A 21,086-nucleotide genomic window follows, 5' to 3' on the forward strand; every position below is an offset into this window, starting at 1 on the left:
AACTGAAATGATAAAAGCCCCTTCAGCACTCTCAAAATGACCACTGGGAGGCAAAACTCACTTTGGCAAGAGACAGATATTTTTTCCAGTCTTTCATACAATAAGACCTGGTGCTCAGTTAGGGCTTTAGTTTACATGGAAGTGAGCTGTGCCAGAAACTTTATTTAATGACAGGGGTTTTTTTCCCCGGAACAGTCGTCTCCATCTCGGGTACTAAGTATTTCACCTTGGAGATTAGCAACAAGAGATCATTTTTCTGTATTGTAGAGGTGCCGTTTCATTCTTGCCTCTGGCATAAATGCCTAATTTCAACAGTCTGTAGTAATTTGTACATGGACTTTGAGCTTCTGAAGGGAGAAAAAAAGTAGTGCTGTAGTTTGTAGTCTCAGCATTTGGAAGTAGGAGGAGTAACAGGAGCCATACGTACTCCCCTGGTTAATTTTTTTTTTTATTCCTTTTAAAAACATCTTCAGCCAAACCTCCCCCTCAACTTTGTTCTTTCTGCCCTCTTATGCACTGCCTGTCAGGGTTGTGAAAATTATGGATCCTTATTTCTGGTAGTTCCTGTGTGTTTTTTCAAAATGTGTGGGTGGCAGTGTCAATCTGGAGGCAGCAGTGGGTCCTGTGAATCTACTAATGCTGCATTAACCATCAATGTGACCTACAGCAGTGTGTGGCAATGTCCTGACTCGGTTTCCTTGCATGCAAGGTGGGGATAGCTGATAGCTTTCTGTACAAAGCGTTTGGATCTATGCATGGAAAGAACTGTGAAGGAGGCTAAGCACTGTAGTTTGTGAGTGGAAAATTGACCTCTAGTTAGCCTCCCCCTTCTTCTAAGTATACACTGTGTTTGTTTGATAGTGGAAATCTAATCCTTTGGGAAGCACAAAATCCTGTAACAACTCTGATATGTATAAATAAAAACATATTCCTCATTACAAACAACATCAAAGCAGTCTCAATATGGATTAAAATACACAACCCCCAATCCTCCATACTAATATGCAGCAATGCGGAGTTCAAATGAAGCCATTAGCAGTATCTCCAAGTATTTGGCAAAAGCAACCACACTTGTGTAGCTACAGGCGATGAAAGTCCCTACTACAAAAAGGGAGGGACAGGGGGAGTAGCTTGCATTGATCTAATTAGTCAATCAGGCACAAAGTATGTAAAATCTCATTATGTATCACCAGGAAAATTTGGCTTGAGAAGTAAAGAATATGTAACTTATTTGTCCATGGGTGGGTTATTCCTGTCTTTGCATCTTCCAACAGGAAACAGGATCTTTCAAAACATATTAGAAGTACACACATACGCACTTACACACACGTACAAATATATATATGTATGTATGTATCTGTTTTTATATGTATGCACAAACATACATGTAGACAGATTCTGAAACTCTTTCTCAGCCGTTACCCAAGGCTTGCTTTTATGAGAAAGTTCCTGATAGGGACAAAGTGAAAATTATTTTTTTGATTCCTAATGAAGACTGTGAATCTTGCTAATGCCAGTCACAGCCTGAAAACACAGTGTGTGGCTGTTCCACTCTTACTAAACCCAGACGATGGGTTTGTCCCATTGCCCCAGGCAGTGCAGCTCATGCATGAAACAGCTCTTCTCCCTAAAGAAGATCTGCTTGAAAATGGGGATTTAAAATGACTTTATAAGTTGCCTTTTGCCCTTTTCTTTTAAGCCCTTCAGGGATTCATGTTACGTTTTTTTAATTTCTCTGAAACGCAGAACTCTTGAAACATTTATATTAGAATTAAAGTCAAGATTCCCACCCAGTGTCTCTCAAAAGCTGACAATTTAAGTAAAATACCAAATATAAGTTACAGAAAATCCCAAACAAAAAGACCCCAAACCAACAAACAAACCAACCCACAACACCCAAGCACCCACCCACCAATCCCCAAAGCTAAATAGACAGAACAAAAGGAGAGAGGGAGAGACAAAGGCACTGAAATGAGGACTAGTTCAGTTTTGCAGGTGACAAGTAGCACTAAAAAAAATAAGACATCTTCCCACTTTAGCATCCCATTTCTTCCACACATGGAGTAAAACAGAAGGTTTGTGAGTCTCCAGAAGTTTGTAGAATCAGGAGGGATGGGATTTGGGGAAAGTGATGAATATTATCACTGCAAGTGCAATTAGTGTTTTAGTTCTTGTTTGCAGGGTTCTTTAATAAATATTTAATTTTGGCTATGTTACAACCGCATTCTGTTCTGCCCTTTCCTCCACTTTTCCATGCTGACAAGATCTTTCTTTAATCCCATTCTTGAAGAAGTTGTTCTGATTCTTTAATTCAGATGTTAAAACCTGTGTTGACCTAGTCAAGTTCTTATTTTTCAAAATGAAGCAGAGGTCATTCTTTTTCCTTGCTTACTTTCTTGGCTTTCCAATGGATCTCTTAAATATGGAGAATTTGGATGTATCTTACATGCTTCCACTTTTTGTCCTTTATTTCTGCCTACCCTGCTTCAATAAACAAACATCATTCTGGAACTGACATACCAGTGCACTGGGAAATTGGGATTTTTGTTGTCTCTTTGGTAAGTGAAGACCAAGCTGAGAAACTTCTCCTACTTTCCACTTAATATGTGGGTACAATGATGATAATTTCTGTAACCTGCTACAAGATCTAGGGCATGTTAATGGTCTTAGCAGCTGTGTATGCAGACATCCTGCGAAGCACAAGAGGGAGTTATGCATATTTAAAGTGTGTTTCATCCCAAATTATGGAAGAACTCTAAAAGGAATCACGAACATTATAGAATAATAAATAAATAAACCCACAAAAAACAGATTTGCAGGTGGACCTCTGAGGACATAGCTTTTTTGATGAGGCTGGTCTCTTCCCTGAAACTCTTACATCCTTTCTTTCTGTGCTTTCCACTGAATGGTACATCAACCATAAAGCCAGAAGTGCTGTGTAAGGTATGAGATGAAAGTATAGCTGGAGCTAAAGCAGGAATGCTGAGCCCTTTTTGGAGCAGGAGTAGAATGCTTCACAAGTGTTGGGGCCCTGCACTTCAAGCCCAAGTTTAAATCTAACTTAAGGAAAGAAGTTGAATATTTGTGTCCTTGAAAACTGAAACTAGGTATTTTTGCAGGCTTGCAAACTTGGTGGAGATTATCATAAGGGGAAAAAAACACCACCAAACATTGGCAATGACTGAGGTTGCTAAATGAGGAATTACTACCACGTGGGGTTGGCAGAGATCTCTAGTAAAGGGTAGAGGGGCTGTGTCTGCAGCCCGTTAATGTATTTCAGCTGGTATTGGGAGCATTATACCTAGAGCCCCACAGGTGGCATGATTCCTGAGAGGTGGACCTCTGCCAGCGTTCTCTGGAGCTGGACTTGACCCTTGAGTGAGAGGCTGGAGGGAATGATTTATACGTGCGAAGTATGAATGTCTCACAGTGTCTCACTCTGAATAGCCGGTGTGCTTTTGCAGCAGACTTCTTAAATGAAAAGGCAGAAGGTAGCTAAAACAGACTGTCTAGCCTTTTTATGAGCTGCTTTGTTTTAAAGTTGGCTGAAGGAATGAGTGGAGTGTTAGCTGTGGTATGTTGAGGAAGACTGCATGTTGAATAAATAACCAATAAAAGGAGTTTGGATACTCAGCCCAGTTTACGAAGAGAACAAGGCAAGTGCAACACCAAAATCAGATGTTACAATTTCATTTTTTTTTAAAGTGTGTTTGTTCACTTATAAAAATAGACCTCTTCTTAAAGGAGAAACAGTTTTATTGTCAACAAGTGTATGCATGAAAGAGGTGAATAACCCTGCAGAGACTGGGAGAAGTAAGTCCTGTAGTGCAGTGAACAGGGCACTGGGAGCCAGTGAAATCATGTTCTTGTGTTAGAAGGCTCCCCCTGCCCCCCATCATGTGCTTTTTCTATAATTTAGATCATAGGGCAGCTAATTCACTTAGTTTCATTAACCAGAAGCTCTAGAAAGAGCAAACTCAGACTATGCAAGTGATTTCCTAAAATTAATCTGAAATAAATTCTAGAGAGGGGTAGTGATGTATCTGAGATACATTTGTTAGCTAGTAGGCTGTTCTCTTGTCTTTCAAAAGCTGGGTCTGATACCCATGTCTCAAACTAAGATCACAAGAGTCTCCTGAGGCCGCGTGGTACTGAGTGAGAGAAATATGTTTGTTTTTCTCTTTGGTACCAGTCTGTTGTTGTCAAGAGGTTTGCTCATTACGATGGCAAAATGACTTTTAGATCCAGGAAGTACTTGGTATGAAGTATCCTGCTAGTTTGACATATGGCATGCAGGTTTGCCCAACCACATCAACAATTCCTCAGTTTTTTCTAATGAGGTGCAAGGATTTTAATTGAATGGAACCACATAGATCTGACAAAAAAGAAGTCTTGATTAAATCAGTGATAATACTGCAGAGGTTCTTCTACTACTAAATGGTTTATTGAGTGTATGAAATGATGGGGGACCTTGAGAGATTTCAAGAGTGGGTGTGTCATCTGTTACAGGATTATTGCTTCAAAATATGTTTACAAACACTGCCTAGAAAGATGTGGCTTCTGGCTATATAGTAGAGACTTTATACCTATGGAATGGTAATAACCTCTAGATAGCAAAACCAAACAAATTTTATATTAACAATATATATGTTTTAAACAATGCCTGGAAATATATCTGAAATTTAAGTTTTCCTTATAAGAGTAGGTTTTAAATATTTTTTTTTTTAATCTAGAAGAAGAATTAAAAGTTCTGTAACTTGACTTACCAATCTGCATATTTTTTTTTCTTAATCTAATTAAATCAATCTAAAGAAAAAGAAAACGCAGAGAATTTTTGGTTGTTGTTGTTATGGCTATGTTTGCGGCTTATTAACATAATTGCACCAAAACTGGGATTGAAGTTTCTTGTTTTATAACAGTGTTGCGGTTCTCAGTCGCCACCACAGCTGGCGGATTGTCTGTTCACAATGCATTCCATATGTGCTGGAGACCACAACACGGAGTGATTTACAGGGTATAAGATAGAGTGCAAATAATGGAGGTGGGAAGCACTCATCTCTGCTTATTTTTTTACAATAAAAAGGCTTCACAAAACAGCAGTCACACAGAAGCACAGAATGGTTGAGGTGGGAAGGGACTTCTGGATGTCATCATGTCCAGCCCCTGTTCTCAAGCTGGTTGCCCAGAACTATGACTTTTTTGTTGTTTAGGACCAGATAACTTTTTAGTGTCTCCAAGAATGGAGATTTCACACACTCCCTGGGCAACCTGTGCCAGTATTTTGTCACCTTCACAGTGAAAAGTATTTCCTGATGTTCACAGGGAACCTCCTCTGTTTCAATCTGTGCCCATTATCTCTGGTCCTGTCACTGGGTACCACTAAAGTGAGCCTGTCTCCATCTTTCTGACAACCTTTCTGCAGGTATTTACATACATTCATGAGATTTCCCCCTGAGCCTTCTCTTCTCCAGGCTAAAGAGGTCCAGTTCTCTCAGCCTTTTCTCATAAGAAAGATGCTCCAGTCCCTTAGTCACCTTCATAGCCCTTCGCTCACACACACACACACACACACACACACAAAAAAAAAAGCAGTGTTTTGCTATATATTCTTAAAGATACACAAATAAGTGCTGTAGTGGACTTATGAATTTATGTTACAGTAGCAGATAGAAGCAGCATCCAAGTTGAATGGTCACTGCTGTACGTGCATATCATATTTGGCAGAGTTCCTCTAAAGCTTTTAATATTGTACAGTATTTGCATTTGTCCCTGATTCTCCCTTCCTTTCCATCTCTTATTTCTCTATCTATTGAAAGTATTATGAACCAGAAATGTCACATCCAGTCTAGATGCAAACTCTGCCTACTACTAATGAGAGACACAGCTTTCGGTTTGCGTTAATCAGTTCCAACTATCTGTATCTCCTCTTGTACTTGAGATTTGCATTGTTTGAAGAGGCATTAATAAGATCTCAGCAAGGAGAAGTGGGTGCAGCTGATTATCTCCTGTGATCCCTCTCTTTCATTTGAGAGCGTGAGTACTGCTAAAATCACACTTGAGCTCAGGGGCAGAGAGGATTCTAATTTGAAGATTATTCCCCTCCTAATTAGGATCAGAAGGTAGGAAACATATTGCTCAGATTTTCATTTCCAGTCTTTCTTTCTAAGTCAACTTTTACTTCTTGTTCCTTTCAGGGCTTCCTATTGCGTTATTGAGTTAGAACTTAAAAAAGGGCATCTGGGGTCAGACCAAAATCCATGTACTCCTGGTATCTGACTCCAACAGTGAACCAAAACAGGTATCTACAGAAGAGGAAAAGCTGGGTATGCACATGCTATTTACCTGAACTGCTCTCTCATCTTTAAAATATTTTTAAGCTCAGGGTTTTTCCCTTAACATGGCGGAGAAACAATTGCTCCATGTAGTTTGGGTGCTTAGAAGAGTGTATTTGTGGCTCACATTACATACTTTCTTTTTTAATCTACTAGCCCATCACTGCTGTTCTAACCTGGGCTGCCATGGTTGCAGTTGCTTGTATGCTACAGAAGCAACTATTTTAGAAATAACCATCCTTCTTGGATGTGGCACCCATCCCTGGTCATCACTCTTTGAGTGCGTCCATCCAGCCAATTCCTTATCCACTGAGTGGTCCATCTGCCAAATTTGTGTCTCTCCAATTTAGAGACAAGGATGTCATGTGGGACAGCATCAAGTGCCTTGCACAAGTCCAGGTAGCTGACATCAGTTGTGCTTCCCTCATCCACCACAGCTGTAACCCTGTCATAGAGGCATTTCTGCAGGAGAGAGTCATTAGTGAGCAGATTAGAAGTGAGAGTTGATGTTGGGTCAGTTTTTATTGCTTGGCTTTGCAGACTTGTCCTGTGGGTGACTGAGTCACATGCTCAGATTGTATTTTGCCCCTTGGGATTGAGTGTCTTCAAATAGTGCTGATTTCACATTAAACAAGAGCTTTTGGGGCATTTGCATAGGAATAAGAGAGCGCAAGCTTTATGATTTGTTTCTAATAAACTGTCAACCCTCTAAGGTACAATTATCAACAATATAACATTTAAGTCTTGAATTATTTAATGTATTTATTATTTTAGAATATGTCGCCCAATTAATTTTAAGTATAAAAGCACTCGTACTGTACGTTTCAAAAGGAAAGAACTCGTCGTTATGCAGTGAGGCACACTATAAAGACATTCTTTTCCCATGGGTCTGTTACATCGCTGAAGATGGTGTTGCACAAGCTCTTTGCACCAGTGCCTGCAGGTGGTCCCTGCCCTCCCTCTCCTATCCCAGAGCAGTATATTGCTGCTCCGTTCTGGCTGGTATAGCACTCTGTGCAGCCATGTGGAAAACCAGAGGAGGGATCTGATCCAGCTGAAAAATAACCAGCCCAAATGGTTTATATTTTTCAGTCTGATACATTTTCTGCCACACAAGTAGTTGTGCTGACATGGCAAGAAGGTGTCAGTGTGAATAGGGGAGTGAGGGGCCGGAGGCAAGGTGGCATCTGCTCGAACTGGCCTTTGCAGCACTGCCTGCCAAATTTTAAGCTGTGCTCTGAAAGATATATTAGTTTGGCTCCTTTCTTTGGTGTTGAGAAGTAGTTTGAACAGACAAGGCAGGGTTCGGAAAAGAGGAAGAAATTTTATTTATGCGATGCACATGGAGAAATAGTGGTTGGAGAGAGTTGTTGACTTACTTTTAGATTCATTTTGTGGTAGAATGTGATTTCACACTGGGATCCATCTTTGTCTGATATTTGAGCCCTAAAACAAAACCAAACCAACCTCTCAATACCCGAGTTAACTGCTCAACTTTGAATAGAAGTGACTCTTACGTACTTTTGCAGTGGAGTTCTTAATTATGATCTCAGACCAGCCTGATAAAAGCAGAGAAGAATCTTGCAAGTTGCAGTTGACTGTAGCTAGCTTCCTGAAGACATTACATATGTCTGCTCTTTTCCTGTCTTGTCCTAAATGCTAAATATACCTCTTTTATTTACTTATGTTGGGGTACAGAGAATCATGCCCTAAAATCAGTCTTGCAGGCTAAACAGACATGCTAAATTTCAGCTGATCTCTTGACTCCACTATTTCATACTGATTTGATCTAGGAAATTATTGATGAACAACTTTACTTAGATCTACTCTCAGTAGCCTTCTACACATCTCTGACTGCTGATTAGGCCTGGGGTCTTGGATTGAAAATAAGCTGCATGATATGGAATGAAGAATTAATATTTTCCTGAGTGAAACCAGAGCTATATATAAACCACAGGGAGGCTATTTGTTTATTTTTTTCCAGTAAGTGGAAAATATTGCACATTAACTTCATTTGAAAGGTTATTCCACCTGGCAAATGCTCTCACCCAAGCATGGGAAGGGAGGCATTGTGGGGTGGGGTGGTGAATCCACTATTAGATTGACCCTTGAGTTCTTGGTGTTGCTTGATGATTCACGGCAACTTCTTTCCTGTGCCTCTGTTGTCCTGTCAAGAGAAGAGGATGGTGTTATTTTCCTTTTTGCTAAAGTATACTGAGCTCATCTGGTGAAAAAGCTGTTTAAGCACTGGGATGGGACAGTTAGCTCATACAATTGTGAGATCTGTGTCAAAAATGTAACATTCTGAGCAATTCGGCTGATGGTCATCAGAGTTTATTTCAGAGCTATATTTCAGAGTTGTCAGATGTCCATTTAAAGTTTGCTGGTGGTGGTCAACATTTCAGAATGAAAAAGTATTTACAGAAGCTAAAATTTCCCTGAAGTGTATTAAATAACTTCTACCTAAAAATAAAACTTAAATACTAACTCAGTAGATCCTCTATGCTCTAGGTCTAGCCACCAGTTTCCATAAATTATTTTGAGAATGTTTGTGTTTAACATTTTCCCCTTTTAAGGAGTTCAAGCCATTGTGTTCCTGCTTATGAGAGATAAGTTGCAGAATTGACCAGCTGTGCCCTTAATCCTTTGATATCCTGTAAGCAGAACACAGTTCTGGAAATGTCAGGCTGATGTAACTCATATGGAGAACATTAACTGCTCCTAGATGAGGTTTATAAAATATATATGGGTTCAAAATCACAATCATGTTAACACAACCTTTCCAACAAGAGGAAATTTATCCATCGATCAGTGTCTGTTAGAGCTTATTACATGTGCTCATGTTTTGAAAAGTCTGTCTGAAAATGCAATACTCTTTCTGGAACTAATAAGATTTTGCAAATAAATAACCACTTCACATGGTGATAATAAGAATATACTTTGTTTATATTATTCCCAGAGTGGGAGTTGACTATAAATACTATTTTTTCATAATATATATTTATACTCTGTTGCATTTGACATCTTGGTAGGTGTTGGGTTGGTGGGTTTTTTAACAAGTCACTACTTAACTGTCTTACATTCATTTGTAAGCTTATATTTTAATTTGTATGAAACAGAACAAATTGATAAAGAAAACATTTATCAGTGCTAGAGCCATATTGCGTTTGGAACAAACAGTTAGGGAGTATCCCATCCAGAAGCCGACATTGCTAGATTGTTGAGAATTTTCTGTATGTGTATAAGACTATCAGAAAAAGTTTGAGCATGGCTCTTACCAGGAGCTTTTATTTGGTGTTACAGACCAGCTACTTTGCTTTGCCTGTCTGTAGGACAGGCATGGCTGCCCTACCAGCCATAGCATGCCACCACAGCTGCAAGATGGAGCCTAGCAGCAGGGATGGTTTGCTGTTACTGCTGTGTTTTAGCTTTAGGAGGCTGTAAAAGTACTTGTGAGGGAAGGCTGCCAAAAAAAATAGTATTGACGTTCAATAATCCTCCTTGGAATTCTCTTCACTGAGCATCTCAAAGTGGCTTTTGTATTAAGAGTGAAAATATGGCCCATATGTGTAGACATAGAGAAGTATCTTGACATGCTGTATCCTCAACAAGCTAAAATGACATGTTCTGCAGTGAGAAATGAGGAAATGTCTTTGAGAGAAAGGAAAACAATATCTAAGAAAAAGGTGGTGGTGTGTCACTACATGTATTTGCAAATCGCAAAATGTTATCCACAGTTCAGTGGGGGTGTTTCACTCATGATGTTGTATAGATCCATCCCCCATGCTCTCTTCGTTCATAGCTTTTTCTAAATGTAGGTGGGTGCTAATAGTTTGCAATTGGCAACCAACAGTAGCACCTAAGCAGTGTGAGAGTTCAGAAAACAATAATAAAAATGTATGTCAACATAAAACTTACTTGAAATGAGAATGAACTGAAAAAAGAGCCACGATAGTACCTGTAGGATCACTCCATGAAATGTAATGACTATAGAAACCTGCTGAATTTATTTATGAGTCAGCTTTTACCAGGTAGCCGGGTATTGCCAAGGTGGACAGAAATTATTGACAACAATGAGGAACTGCTTTCTAAATTCTCATGTCTTCCTCAAATGTTTGAGGCAACAGATTGTTAAGAGACTCAAGTAGTCTTTTTTTTTTGTTGTTGTGGAAAATGGCCAAGTATGTCTGTTGTCCGTCCATCCCCACCCTTTTTTGATATATGGGTTCTGGTACTGTTTTAATGTTATTCTCTTTTCTGCTTGCTAATGTCTGCCAATACATGCCTGGCATTAAGCCCCTTCAGACCAGAGAAAAAAAGGAGTTTGCTTTTATCCTGAAGCATTGATGAAAGGTGGTTGTGCATCAGCTGTTGGAAATGTTAACAAATGGCTCATACTCAGCTGAATATAGACTGTGGTACAGACTGCTCACAGCTGCTTCACTCTTCTCTTTTTGGGGCAGGCTTCTATACCCTCTGGAGTTTTCCATTTCTCTCCATTTTTCTTTGTCTTTTTCTTTCCCTGTTGACTGCCACCCACATGATTTGTCTCAAAAGTTCTTTCTCCAGCCAAAAAAGACTGGCGACTGTTCACTTAAGATGCCCTTTTAGAGTCTTCTGGTGAGAATCATTAGAAACCATTCACGGAACCACAGAATGGTTGATGTTGGAAGGCATCTCTGGAGGTCATCTGATCCACCCCCCCTGCTCAGCCAGGGCCACCTAGAGACAGTAATCCAGGACCAGATGGCTTTTGAATATCTCCAAGGGTAGAGACTCCACAACCTCCCTGGGCAATCTTTTCCAGTACTCAGTTACCCTCACAGCAAAAGAAAGCGTAGCTCTCCTCTTCTGCAGGGGAAGAGGAAGAGATCCACAAGAGAAGGGGCATAGACCCACAAGCTCACTACGTGGATCTTCTAATAATGTGGCAGTCGTGTCATTTTACTGTTGCCAACCTGCTATGTCTGCTTACTGTTCACATGGTGATTTGGCTCAGCCCAAGAATCGGTTTACGTTCGACTACAGCTTTCTCTGTAGCAATTGAATAAATTTTGTTTTATCCTAATGAATTAAATACAGGAGCAAGGTAATTCTCCTCATTGTTCTCTCAAAAGACATCCTATATGTATGCTGAATAGTTGGTTTTTTCACAGATGCACCTCAAGTATAACTTGACTACATGAATCACACTGATGTGTAGAATTTAATTGCATTGTTTTACTTTAATCTTCTTCAAAGAGCCAACAGCTTTTGAGTGCTATATATGGAAATATTTGTTAAATCACTTTGCATACACTGCAGCAGCATCTAAAAAAAAAATAATCACACTTTATCACCTTACCGTGTTTTTTGTGTAATTCAGTTCATTAAGGCATTTGATGTTTATTTCCTTTTGCCCACAACAGATTTTAGCTGAGCTTGGTGGTGCCTCATTAGGAGATTTGTCATTGAAGTTTTAAGACTAATCGGGGTCTTTTAGTGTGCGCCTCTGTCCAAGGGGGGCTTTCAGTGTTTTGTATGGAATGCACTGCAGATTAAATGTTGCATTTATCCATTGATGCAAGTTGAGATCCATTTATCAGTTACAGAAAGAGGATGAAAACTATCAGTAGAAAAAAGCCTATTCTAGTCTCTGTCCTAAATGATAAGGAATGCACCTTAACAGCTTCCTTTTGGCTGCAGTTGGCAGGCTACACACCATTTCAGATCTTAAGTGATGAGTTAATATGGTATTTTATTAGCTGTGCTATTTTGGTGAAGGGAGTTGTGCTTTTGGCCATATTGTGAGGCCTGTTTGTATTTTTATTTTGCACCCTCCTGGTTTCAGTTAATATGCTAGAGTAGAGGTGAACTTCTGGGAAGATGGATGGCAGCAAAATATGAAGTAAAGACGATATATATGTACTTATATTGAACTGCATGCGACATCTCACTGTTGAAGTTTTACCCTGGCTGCTACTAGAAGACAGTCTAATGGTTAGTTAGCATTTCTTGCCTGTTGCCATGAATTTGCTGCTGCTAAGAAGGCTCTGTTACTTACGGCACAGAAAAATCCTCCCAGTCAGAGCTGCCCTTCTGCATCCAAGAGAAGTCTGCTTGGTTCATAGGTGTTCAGCCCACAAGACTGGGGGGAAGGATGTTTGGGAGAGAGAGAGCAAACAATAGAATGGTTTAGGTTGGAAGGGGCCTTGATGATCATCTTGTTCCAAACCCCCTGCCACTGTCAGGGACACTTCCCACTACACCAGGTTGCTCAAAGCCCCATCCAGCCTGGCCTTGAACACTTCCAGGGAAGGGGCATTGCCTTCTTAGCCAGAATATAAGCCATTAAGCATTTTATTGCTGCCTGATTGCACATTTTGGATCTCCATTCCCACTGTGCTTGAACAGCCATATAATGTAGGAATGCCACAATAAGGTCTCCCCACAGCCTTCTCTTCTCCAGGCTGAACAGCCCCAACTCTCATCCTTTCTTCATAGCAGAAGTCTTCCAGCCCTCTGATCATTTTTGTGGCCCTCTTATGGACCCACTGTAATATGTCTATGTCTGTCTTGTACTGGGCACCCCAGAGCTGGATGCAGTACTCCAGGTGGGGTCTCAGCAGAGCAGTGTAGAGGGGGAGACTTGCTTCCCTTGACTGTTGGCCGTGCTGCTTCTTATGCAGCCCAGGACACAGGTGGCTTTCTGGACTGCAAGCACACATTGCCAGCTCATGTCCAGTTTTTCATCCATGAATATCCCCAAATTCTTCTCCGCTGGGCTGCTCAATCCATTCATCCCCAGTCTCTTCATACTGGGCATTGCCCTGACCCAGGTACAGGACCTTGCACTTGGTCTTTTTGAACCTCATGAGGTTCATGAAGTTCAACAGCTTGATGTCATCTGCAACATCCACGGATGAACATGGATTTAAATAATGCATGTTGCTGCATCCCTGGATCCAATCTTCATCTGGTGTATTTTAGTCACCAGCTCTAGTATTTGAATTATACTTTTACTGTCCATATCTGTAAGTAGTTGGAAATGTGGTAGTTTGATCATCATCCTGCTGATGCATTGTTGTAAAGGAAATGGTGTCTTGTTTACTTAATGTGGCACTAGTTTGGCTCCAGCACCTGAGAATGCATGATGAACTTTCGAACCTGCAGTATAGCCTGTGGGATTGATACTGTTTCAAATAAGTGAGCATTTGGGGTTTGCCTGGACATGATGTAATGAGATAATTGCAGAACCATTTGGCTTTTAACCGCAGATACAGTCTTTTTTCTTTTTTCTTTTTTTTTAATGTACTGCCTTTAGCTTAAAAAATAAAAAGACATTAATCTTTAAAAAGACATTAATCTTCAGTTTCTGCTACTTCTTCAAGTAGTAGAATCGTAGGTTGCTGGGCTGACACAAAACTCCCCTGAAACTTAGTTTTCAGGAATGCCAGTGTTATTTTTAACTGTCTCCAGCAGGAGGCTTTTTGTCTGGAAGGAATCCAGAGGTTTATGTTGTAGCATGTGTTCAAACTCACATAAGCTGCTAGATAGTCTTAGAGTTCTTGTGAAGTTGTTTTCCTCTGCAGCTGAAGATATCTGCACTTTGGCATTGCAAGACAGATTATGTTACAGTGATGATTTTTGTGTATAGCATAGGTAAATGTAGGATGCAGCAATTGACTGCTCACCTCTGCTGTTTGGCTGGTGGTAGCTGGAAGATCTAGTGCATGTCCCGTGTGTGTGTGGTGCGTTGACCTTGGCTGGATGCCCACCAAGCCGCTCTTCAGCTGGACAGGAGAAAGAAAATATAAGGAAAGGCTAGTGGGTGGAGATAAGGACAGGGGAGAACACTCAACAAAACAGACTCAACTTGGAGAAATTAAATTTATTGGCAACCAAATCAGAGTAGGGTAATGAGAACTAAAACCAAATCTTAACCTTTCCTCCATCCCTCCCTTCTCCTGAGCTTAACTTCACTCAGGTTTTATCTACCTCCTCCCCCACAGTGGTGTAGGGTGATAGGGAATGGGTGTTGAGTTCAGTTCTTCACGCTCTTCCCCTGCTCCAGCATGCTCTCTACAGCTACCTGAAAGGAGGTTGTAGCGAGGTGGGGGTCAGTCTCTTCTAAATATCAATCAATAGGGTGAGAGGAAACAACCTCACGCTGCACCAGGGGAGGTTTAGACTGTATATTAGGAAAAATTTCTCTGCTGAAAGGATTGTCAAGCATTGGAACAGGCTGCCCAGGGAACTGGTTGAGTCCCTGTCCCTGGAGGTTTTTAAAAGTGGATGTGGTGCATAGGGACATGGTTTTGTAGTGAACAACAGTTGGAATTGATGATCTTAAAGGTTTTGCCAACCTAAATGATTCTATGATTCTATTTTATGATTCTATTGTAGTAATCAGTTATGAAATAATTAACAATATACGTATATATATATACACACACACATACATCTGTGGGGCTTATCCCTTCTCCAGTACTATTTTGCTTTCTCTGCAGTTTTAGGAATACAAATTTATGTAAGTCAATAATTTTTCCACATCTTAAAGATCTTGTTTATCACAAAAGTGAGAAAAACTTAATTCTTTTATGGTTAAAATGCAAAATTTCAGAAAGTGCAGATTCTTCATGGTCTTGTTGTGCCCTGACTGATGGCCTCTGTTCCATGTGACTGACTGCTGAAGGCACTTGTTTCTGGGGAGAGAGTTCAGTAACAGGATCAAGACATGAATGGAGATTAAAAATCTCCTGAACCTCACTCACATGCCAAAAAATATTCCCTTTGTGGTGGTCTTTGCACGTTTGAACCGATGCAAGTTGAATTCATATTGGTTAGTTAAATTCATATTGCTTAGGTTTTTCTGTAGAGAAGAAGTGAGATAAGGCATTTTCAGTCTTGTTGTTCCAATATACTTCTTTTTCAACAAAGGTAGAGGTACACTCTTTTGAAAGAAGCATGCTGTGAATTTCAGTAGATTCTTGTGTAAAGACAGAGGAGTTTTCAAATTATGATTGATATTGCCATTCTAATTGTACCCACCTTAGACAAGATTATTTTTTCCTTTTTTCTCATGCATCCCACAGGTCATAAATGTTGATGGAACAATGCGGAAAACCCTCCTAGAAGATAAGCTTCCACATATATTTGGTTTCACGCTGCTGGGAGATTACATCTACTGGACTGACTGGCAGAGACGAAGCATTGAAAGAGTTCACAAGATAAAGGCTAGCAGAGACATCATTATTGATCAGCTGCCAGATTTAATGGGCCTTAAAGCAACAAGTGTTACCAAAGTGTTTGGTAAGCATGAGCAACCATAGGATGGATCTATAGTAGTTTCTAGATGGGCTTGTTTTCATTAAACAACTGTTGATCACTTGTAGTGAGAATAACTGTGGTCTCCTATGTTTGGATCATTTTAAAGGGAAACTGCACCTGTTGTTTATTAAGTTGGGAAAATACAGTGTTGCAAAAGAAGTATGTTCTTAGTGACATTTGAGATAAGTCTTCCACAGTTTCCACTACACCTTTTGAATATTTGTGAGGAGAATTTTTTTCCTTCCTCCATTCTATAGGAATCGTTACTTCTGGTGCTCACAGAATTGCTCCATTTTCTGTTGCTCTTTTCTTCCAGTATGAAGTCCCAGTGATGTTCAGTTAGCAGAATGCTTTTAACTATGTTGGGTGGCACAGTTAGTGGCCATTACAACGTTGTCTCAAAGCACGTTAAATATTAACTTTAACACCTAAATTGTACTTAAATCTTAACAATTAAATCTTACCCCTAGCATGGGATCAGAAGCTGGAGCTCCATCTTCTTCCACTGCATCTTCTGAAAGGTCCAGCCAGTGTTTTATGTCCTCTGCTAGCATTCTGCAGAGGAGTATGTCACAGGGCCTCCTGGCTTCAGTAGTAGCTCATGAGATGTACGTGTTCACCACAGATCTGTCTATTACCTGGAACATTGGAGCCTGGGCATAGCAGTAAACAGATTTGTTGGTCAGCTTTTAAAACTACTGAGAATAGTTGCAACAGAATCACTTAAAGTAGGTTGTCAAATTACACGCTGCCAGTACGTGGATTTCCAGCCTTTCAGGAAGCTTTATTTGAAGGATAATCAAGTCCTCAAGCTGCAAGTTACAGCATCAGTCTGAAATATGTATGCCCTAAAAAGGGAAAATTAAAAGAAACCTGGCTAAGGCTAATCTTGGAGATTTTGTGTGTGTGTGTGGGTTAACAGTCTTTAAATACCTCAATGCTTAGTTCCAGGAGGTGGAGAAAGGCACTGTTTTGGTCCTTACTTTTCCCTCCAGATTCCCTCCCCATCCAGTCATGGTTGTTCACATGAAAAAATAAGTGCGAGATCGTGGTGAACTTGTTGGAACTGTTTCCGCTAATGAATGTTCTCAGCTTTAAATTAAACAGCTGGGAAAGAACTGCAGTTGTCCAGCTCTTTTCTCACCATTTTGTATCATTGAACGTTTGAAAAACTGTTGGTTTCAAAGAGATACAAAGATGGGGTACTTGGCCAAAAATAATCAATCTGAACATGTATGTAATTATCTGTCTTCAGTGAAGGAATTTAATCTTTGGGGAAACTAGAAAGATATGTTTGTAGCTGTTATTTGTACTGTGGGAGGGATAGGATCAGCTTCCTAATGCTTGGGTAGTAGGGGAGAAACAGTTTTCAATGTTTTTTTTATAGAATTCACTGCTGACAACCCATAGTGCTAACTTATTTTGAAAAATTATAATTCCACTGTATTTCTGCTCAGTTTTCCCCCCACCCCCTTTCTCCCCTGCTTCCACAATGTTCCAATATCTGTTTTGTTTTTTCCTAAAGGAACTAATTCATGTGCAGAGAACAACGGAGGCTGCAGCCATCTGTGTTTCTTTACACCCCAGGAGACCAGGTGTGCCTGTCCCATTGGCCTTGAACTTTTGAGTGACATGAAGACTTGCATCATTCCTGAAGCCTTCTTAGTTTTCACAAGCAGAGCAGCAATTCATAGGATTTCCCTTGAAACCAATAATAATGATGTTGCTATTCCTCTAACTGGAGTCAAGGAAGCATCTGCTCTGGATTTTGATGTCTCTGATAACAGAATCTATTGGACTGATGTTAGTTTGAAGGTATTACTGACGCGTGAATTCCCTGAATATAAAGCCACAGAGCAGTTCCTTTGATCTAGCAAAGGTCTCAGTTACACGATCTGTCCTGCAGTTGCTAATGTTGTCATTGAATTGCATCCAAGGAGACTCTTGGAGATGAAGACAGTTATATTGTTGAATGCACAGTTGGGTGACAGGCATCTTCCTGCTTCAAATGAAAATCCAAATTGGTGTCTGCTTATACCAAATGCCTAAGTCTTGGATGTTGCATGTGTTGCATCCATATATGTATCTATTGTAGAAAAGCTGTTTTCATGTCACATAGTAGAGTCATTGAAACATCAAGCTTGGCAACCCCCCGAGCTTTCTATCCTCTTCCAGTTTTGACTTGGAAGACAATCTTAATATTTGGCAAGTGGACTTTGGATTGGTTGCTGTTAGTCTGTGGCTCCAGCTTGGCACAGAAAAAGCCAGGGAACTTGTCCAGTCTCCTCCACACTGTGTTAAGCCCCTGCCTGCCCCCATTTCTATCTCAGTATGTTCCCTGGAAGTTTGACATTTCCTGTGACATGTTTGGTTCACATCCAGGTGCACGCTGAAGTGGGTGTTGTGCTGTTCATCAGTGCTTTACCTCTGCTGGGCAGCTAAAGTGAGTGTTGTGCTGTTCATCAGTGTTACTTCGCTTTTTGAAGTGAATTAATGGTAGAAAATGGCAGATTCACTTCACTGGAACTGAATTCCTCTGTTTAGCCTTTTAATAGGTTTTCCAAGAGCAGTGAAAGTTTCCTTGCCAATGTGCCTAAGCCATAATAGGGAAAAGCTCACTTTTAGTGACTGCAGGGCATGTGCAGTTTCCATAGCCTCTCTGTGAAGACTAATGAGGGTTGTGCTTCAGCATTAACCGTGCTGCTTGTGGTGTGGATACTTCTCCTTCAGGAACAGTGCCAATGTAATAAATTAGCTTACTGCAGACACAGTTACTAAATAAATCTCATGCAAGCACGTGGAGAGCTGGAGCTGTGGTTGTCTTAACCATTTGTAGTGGAATATACATTACTCAACTGCATCAGTGCATAGATCCCAGTCTCACTCTGTGCAGAAACGTTTTACTTCTTTGTGGCCTCCTGAATTATCCAGCATACTGTATTTTCACATACGTATCATGTATGCTTCAGCATGTCTGGGTTTTCATTCTCCCTCCTCCTCACCTCCTGCAGTTTAGCAGCAGGTAATGTTACTTCAGAGCTCACAGTCATCTCCTTTCCTTTGGTGACCACCCCTGATCTCCTCCTGCCTCTGGTTATATGAGGACTCATTTTTAAAAAGGGGTTATACTCTTTCTAAGATGTGGGTTATACCTATAAAAATATACTACGTGATTTCTGTTTCTGATAATTAGCTTTAAAAATATAAAATATCTCTTACCCTGATACACTCATTTATCAAATTATTAAGAAATTAATAGCTGAAATATTAGCAGGCATATAGAATGATTGCTTAGTGTTGGTAACAAGGGTAGGTAATTGTACATTGGTCCTGGAAGTTATCGGTGATTTACCTGGGGGTTGTTGCAATGCTTCTTGTTAGAAGAGACTGATTTATATGTACACAGTCCTCACCCTATGAATTTTGTTGAATGTGCATAACCAAAATGCAGATGGGATCAGCAAACTTACTGCAAGTGACCGATCATGAGAAACAATTTAATTCATATTTCTCTGACTTGTGATGTGTTTCTGATACTTAAAACATTACAGCAAATTAAGTGATTTAAAAAAACCCAAATTTTTGTGTGCAAATAGAGGAGAGGGAGAAGGGGCAAGGAAGAATCTGCAGACACATAGTGCTTTCTGAAAATCATATCCTTTTAAGGTATCTTGGACTTACCATCAGAAATCACCAGCTTTCTGAAAATTCGTGTCTTTTTATCCTGTGAATTGCTAAATCTGTTTTGACAACAAATTTATTTTAAAAAATGTAACACTGGCTGATTTTTTTTACTAATTTTTTTTTGTACACTAAACTCCATAATAATTGTTCCTTTTTATTTCAGTGGGGTATCCATAAATGCTGTAATATTTTTACACAATTGTTTTCCAGACCATAAGCCGAGCTTTCATGAATGGCAGTTCAGTTGAACATGTGATTGAGTTTGGGCTAGATTATCCTGAGGGAATGGCTGTAGACTGGATGGGAAAGAACCTCTACTGGGCAGATACTGGAACCAATCGCATTGAAGTAGCCCGCCTGGATGGACAGTATAGGCAGGTCCTTGTGTGGAAGGACTTGGACAACCCGAGGTCTCTGGCTCTTGATCCTACCAAAGGGTAAGGGACAGTGTTGTTTATCAAAGCTTTGTCTTCATGTTCTTGTATGTGACAAGTTAATTGGCAGTTTATGTAGCTCCATTTCTTCAGGGTCTTTGAAAAGATGATAAATGCTCCACAACGCTATGGGTTACAATGAAAAATTACAAATGGTCAATCATATTTTTCTGCCTTTGTCTAAAAAAGGAGTACTGTAATACTGCACATAACCACATGGGTTATTCCTTTTTTTTTTTTTTTAAGGGACTGAAAATAAATTTAGAAAAATCAAGGCATGCAGGTAAATACAATCTTACAGAGCTGATGTACTCTTGTTGTTCCACTTCTCCCTGCAGATACATGTACTGGACTGAATGGGGAGGTAAACCTAGGATTGTTCGAGCATATATGGATGGAACAAACAGCATCACTTTGGTGGATAAAGTTGGTCGTGCCAATGACCTCACTATTGATTATGCAGACCAAAGGCTGTATTGGACTGACTTAGACACAAGCATGATTGAGTCATCAAATATGCTAGGTAATCTAGTGTTCTATTACACCTGCTGGTACAGAAATATGCACTGACAATAGTAAGGCAATTGAATAATATGAAATTGGAACAATATAATTTATATTAAATATGTGTGTGCATTTTTCTTATGAGGGGAAATGGAGAATTAAATTTTTAAGGAGATAAAATGCTCCCTAAATTAATAACCATATGATGATTTATAATGATGGTGAGATATGATGTCATTTCCCTGTATTGATATGAAACTGCCTGTGTTTTACCAAAGCAGGGATAACCCCTTAGTTTCTTGAAGTGAGGACAACTTACAGGTTCACCTAAGCCACTCCTGACTTTTCAGTCTGTACACTAACTTTCTGTTGAAGTATTACCTCTGTTTCCAGATTAAGACTAGTTGTATGAGTTCAAAACCAAAACCAAAATACTGCTTGCATTTCCTGCAGTCTGAGAGATTGTGCAGCTGCTTCTGCAGTGTATCATAACGTGTGATTAAAACTCTGTCATGCGTAAAGTAAAACAACTTTACCCATTTTCATATCTTCCAGTGGAATTTCATTTATACATACAAGGAGTATGCTAAGATTTACTAAACTTTCATGTTGATATTGACATGATAACTAACAGGATAAAAGAAGAGAATTTTGTTTTCTGCAGCTGATAGAGCTTTTTTATGGTCCAGATGTTTTCTAAATATTAAATGGTCCTCAAGATTTTAGCTGCAGCAAATATTAATTCCTTTTTGAGAAAATGTAGTTTGTATAAGTTTCCAAATGCCACACAGTGAATCAATGGTAGGATTAGAAATTGAATCCA

General features: G+C 39.8%; 1 protein-coding gene across 3 annotated transcripts in view; it reads left to right on the forward strand.

Annotated features, from left to right (window-relative positions):
* LRP5 (LDL receptor related protein 5) overlaps positions 1–21,086 on the forward strand; it is a 155,398-nt gene that overhangs the window by 101,873 nt on the left and 32,439 nt on the right. For all 3 annotated transcript variants that reach the window (XM_014957624.1, XM_014957625.1, XM_014957627.1), the window contains 4 exons: positions 15,407–15,623; positions 17,167–17,456; positions 19,536–19,762; positions 20,098–20,282. In XM_014957624.1, coding sequence (XP_014813110.1) covers positions 15,407–15,623; positions 17,167–17,456; positions 19,536–19,762; positions 20,098–20,282 — 919 coding nt within the window. The remainder of the gene's footprint in view (positions 1–15,406; positions 15,624–17,166; positions 17,457–19,535; positions 19,763–20,097; positions 20,283–21,086) is intronic.

This window comes from Calidris pugnax, unplaced genomic scaffold, assembly GCF_001431845.1.
Source record: "Calidris pugnax isolate Ruff unplaced genomic scaffold, ASM143184v1 scaffold211, whole genome shotgun sequence".
Taxonomy (NCBI): domain Eukaryota; kingdom Metazoa; phylum Chordata; class Aves; order Charadriiformes; family Scolopacidae; genus Calidris; species Calidris pugnax.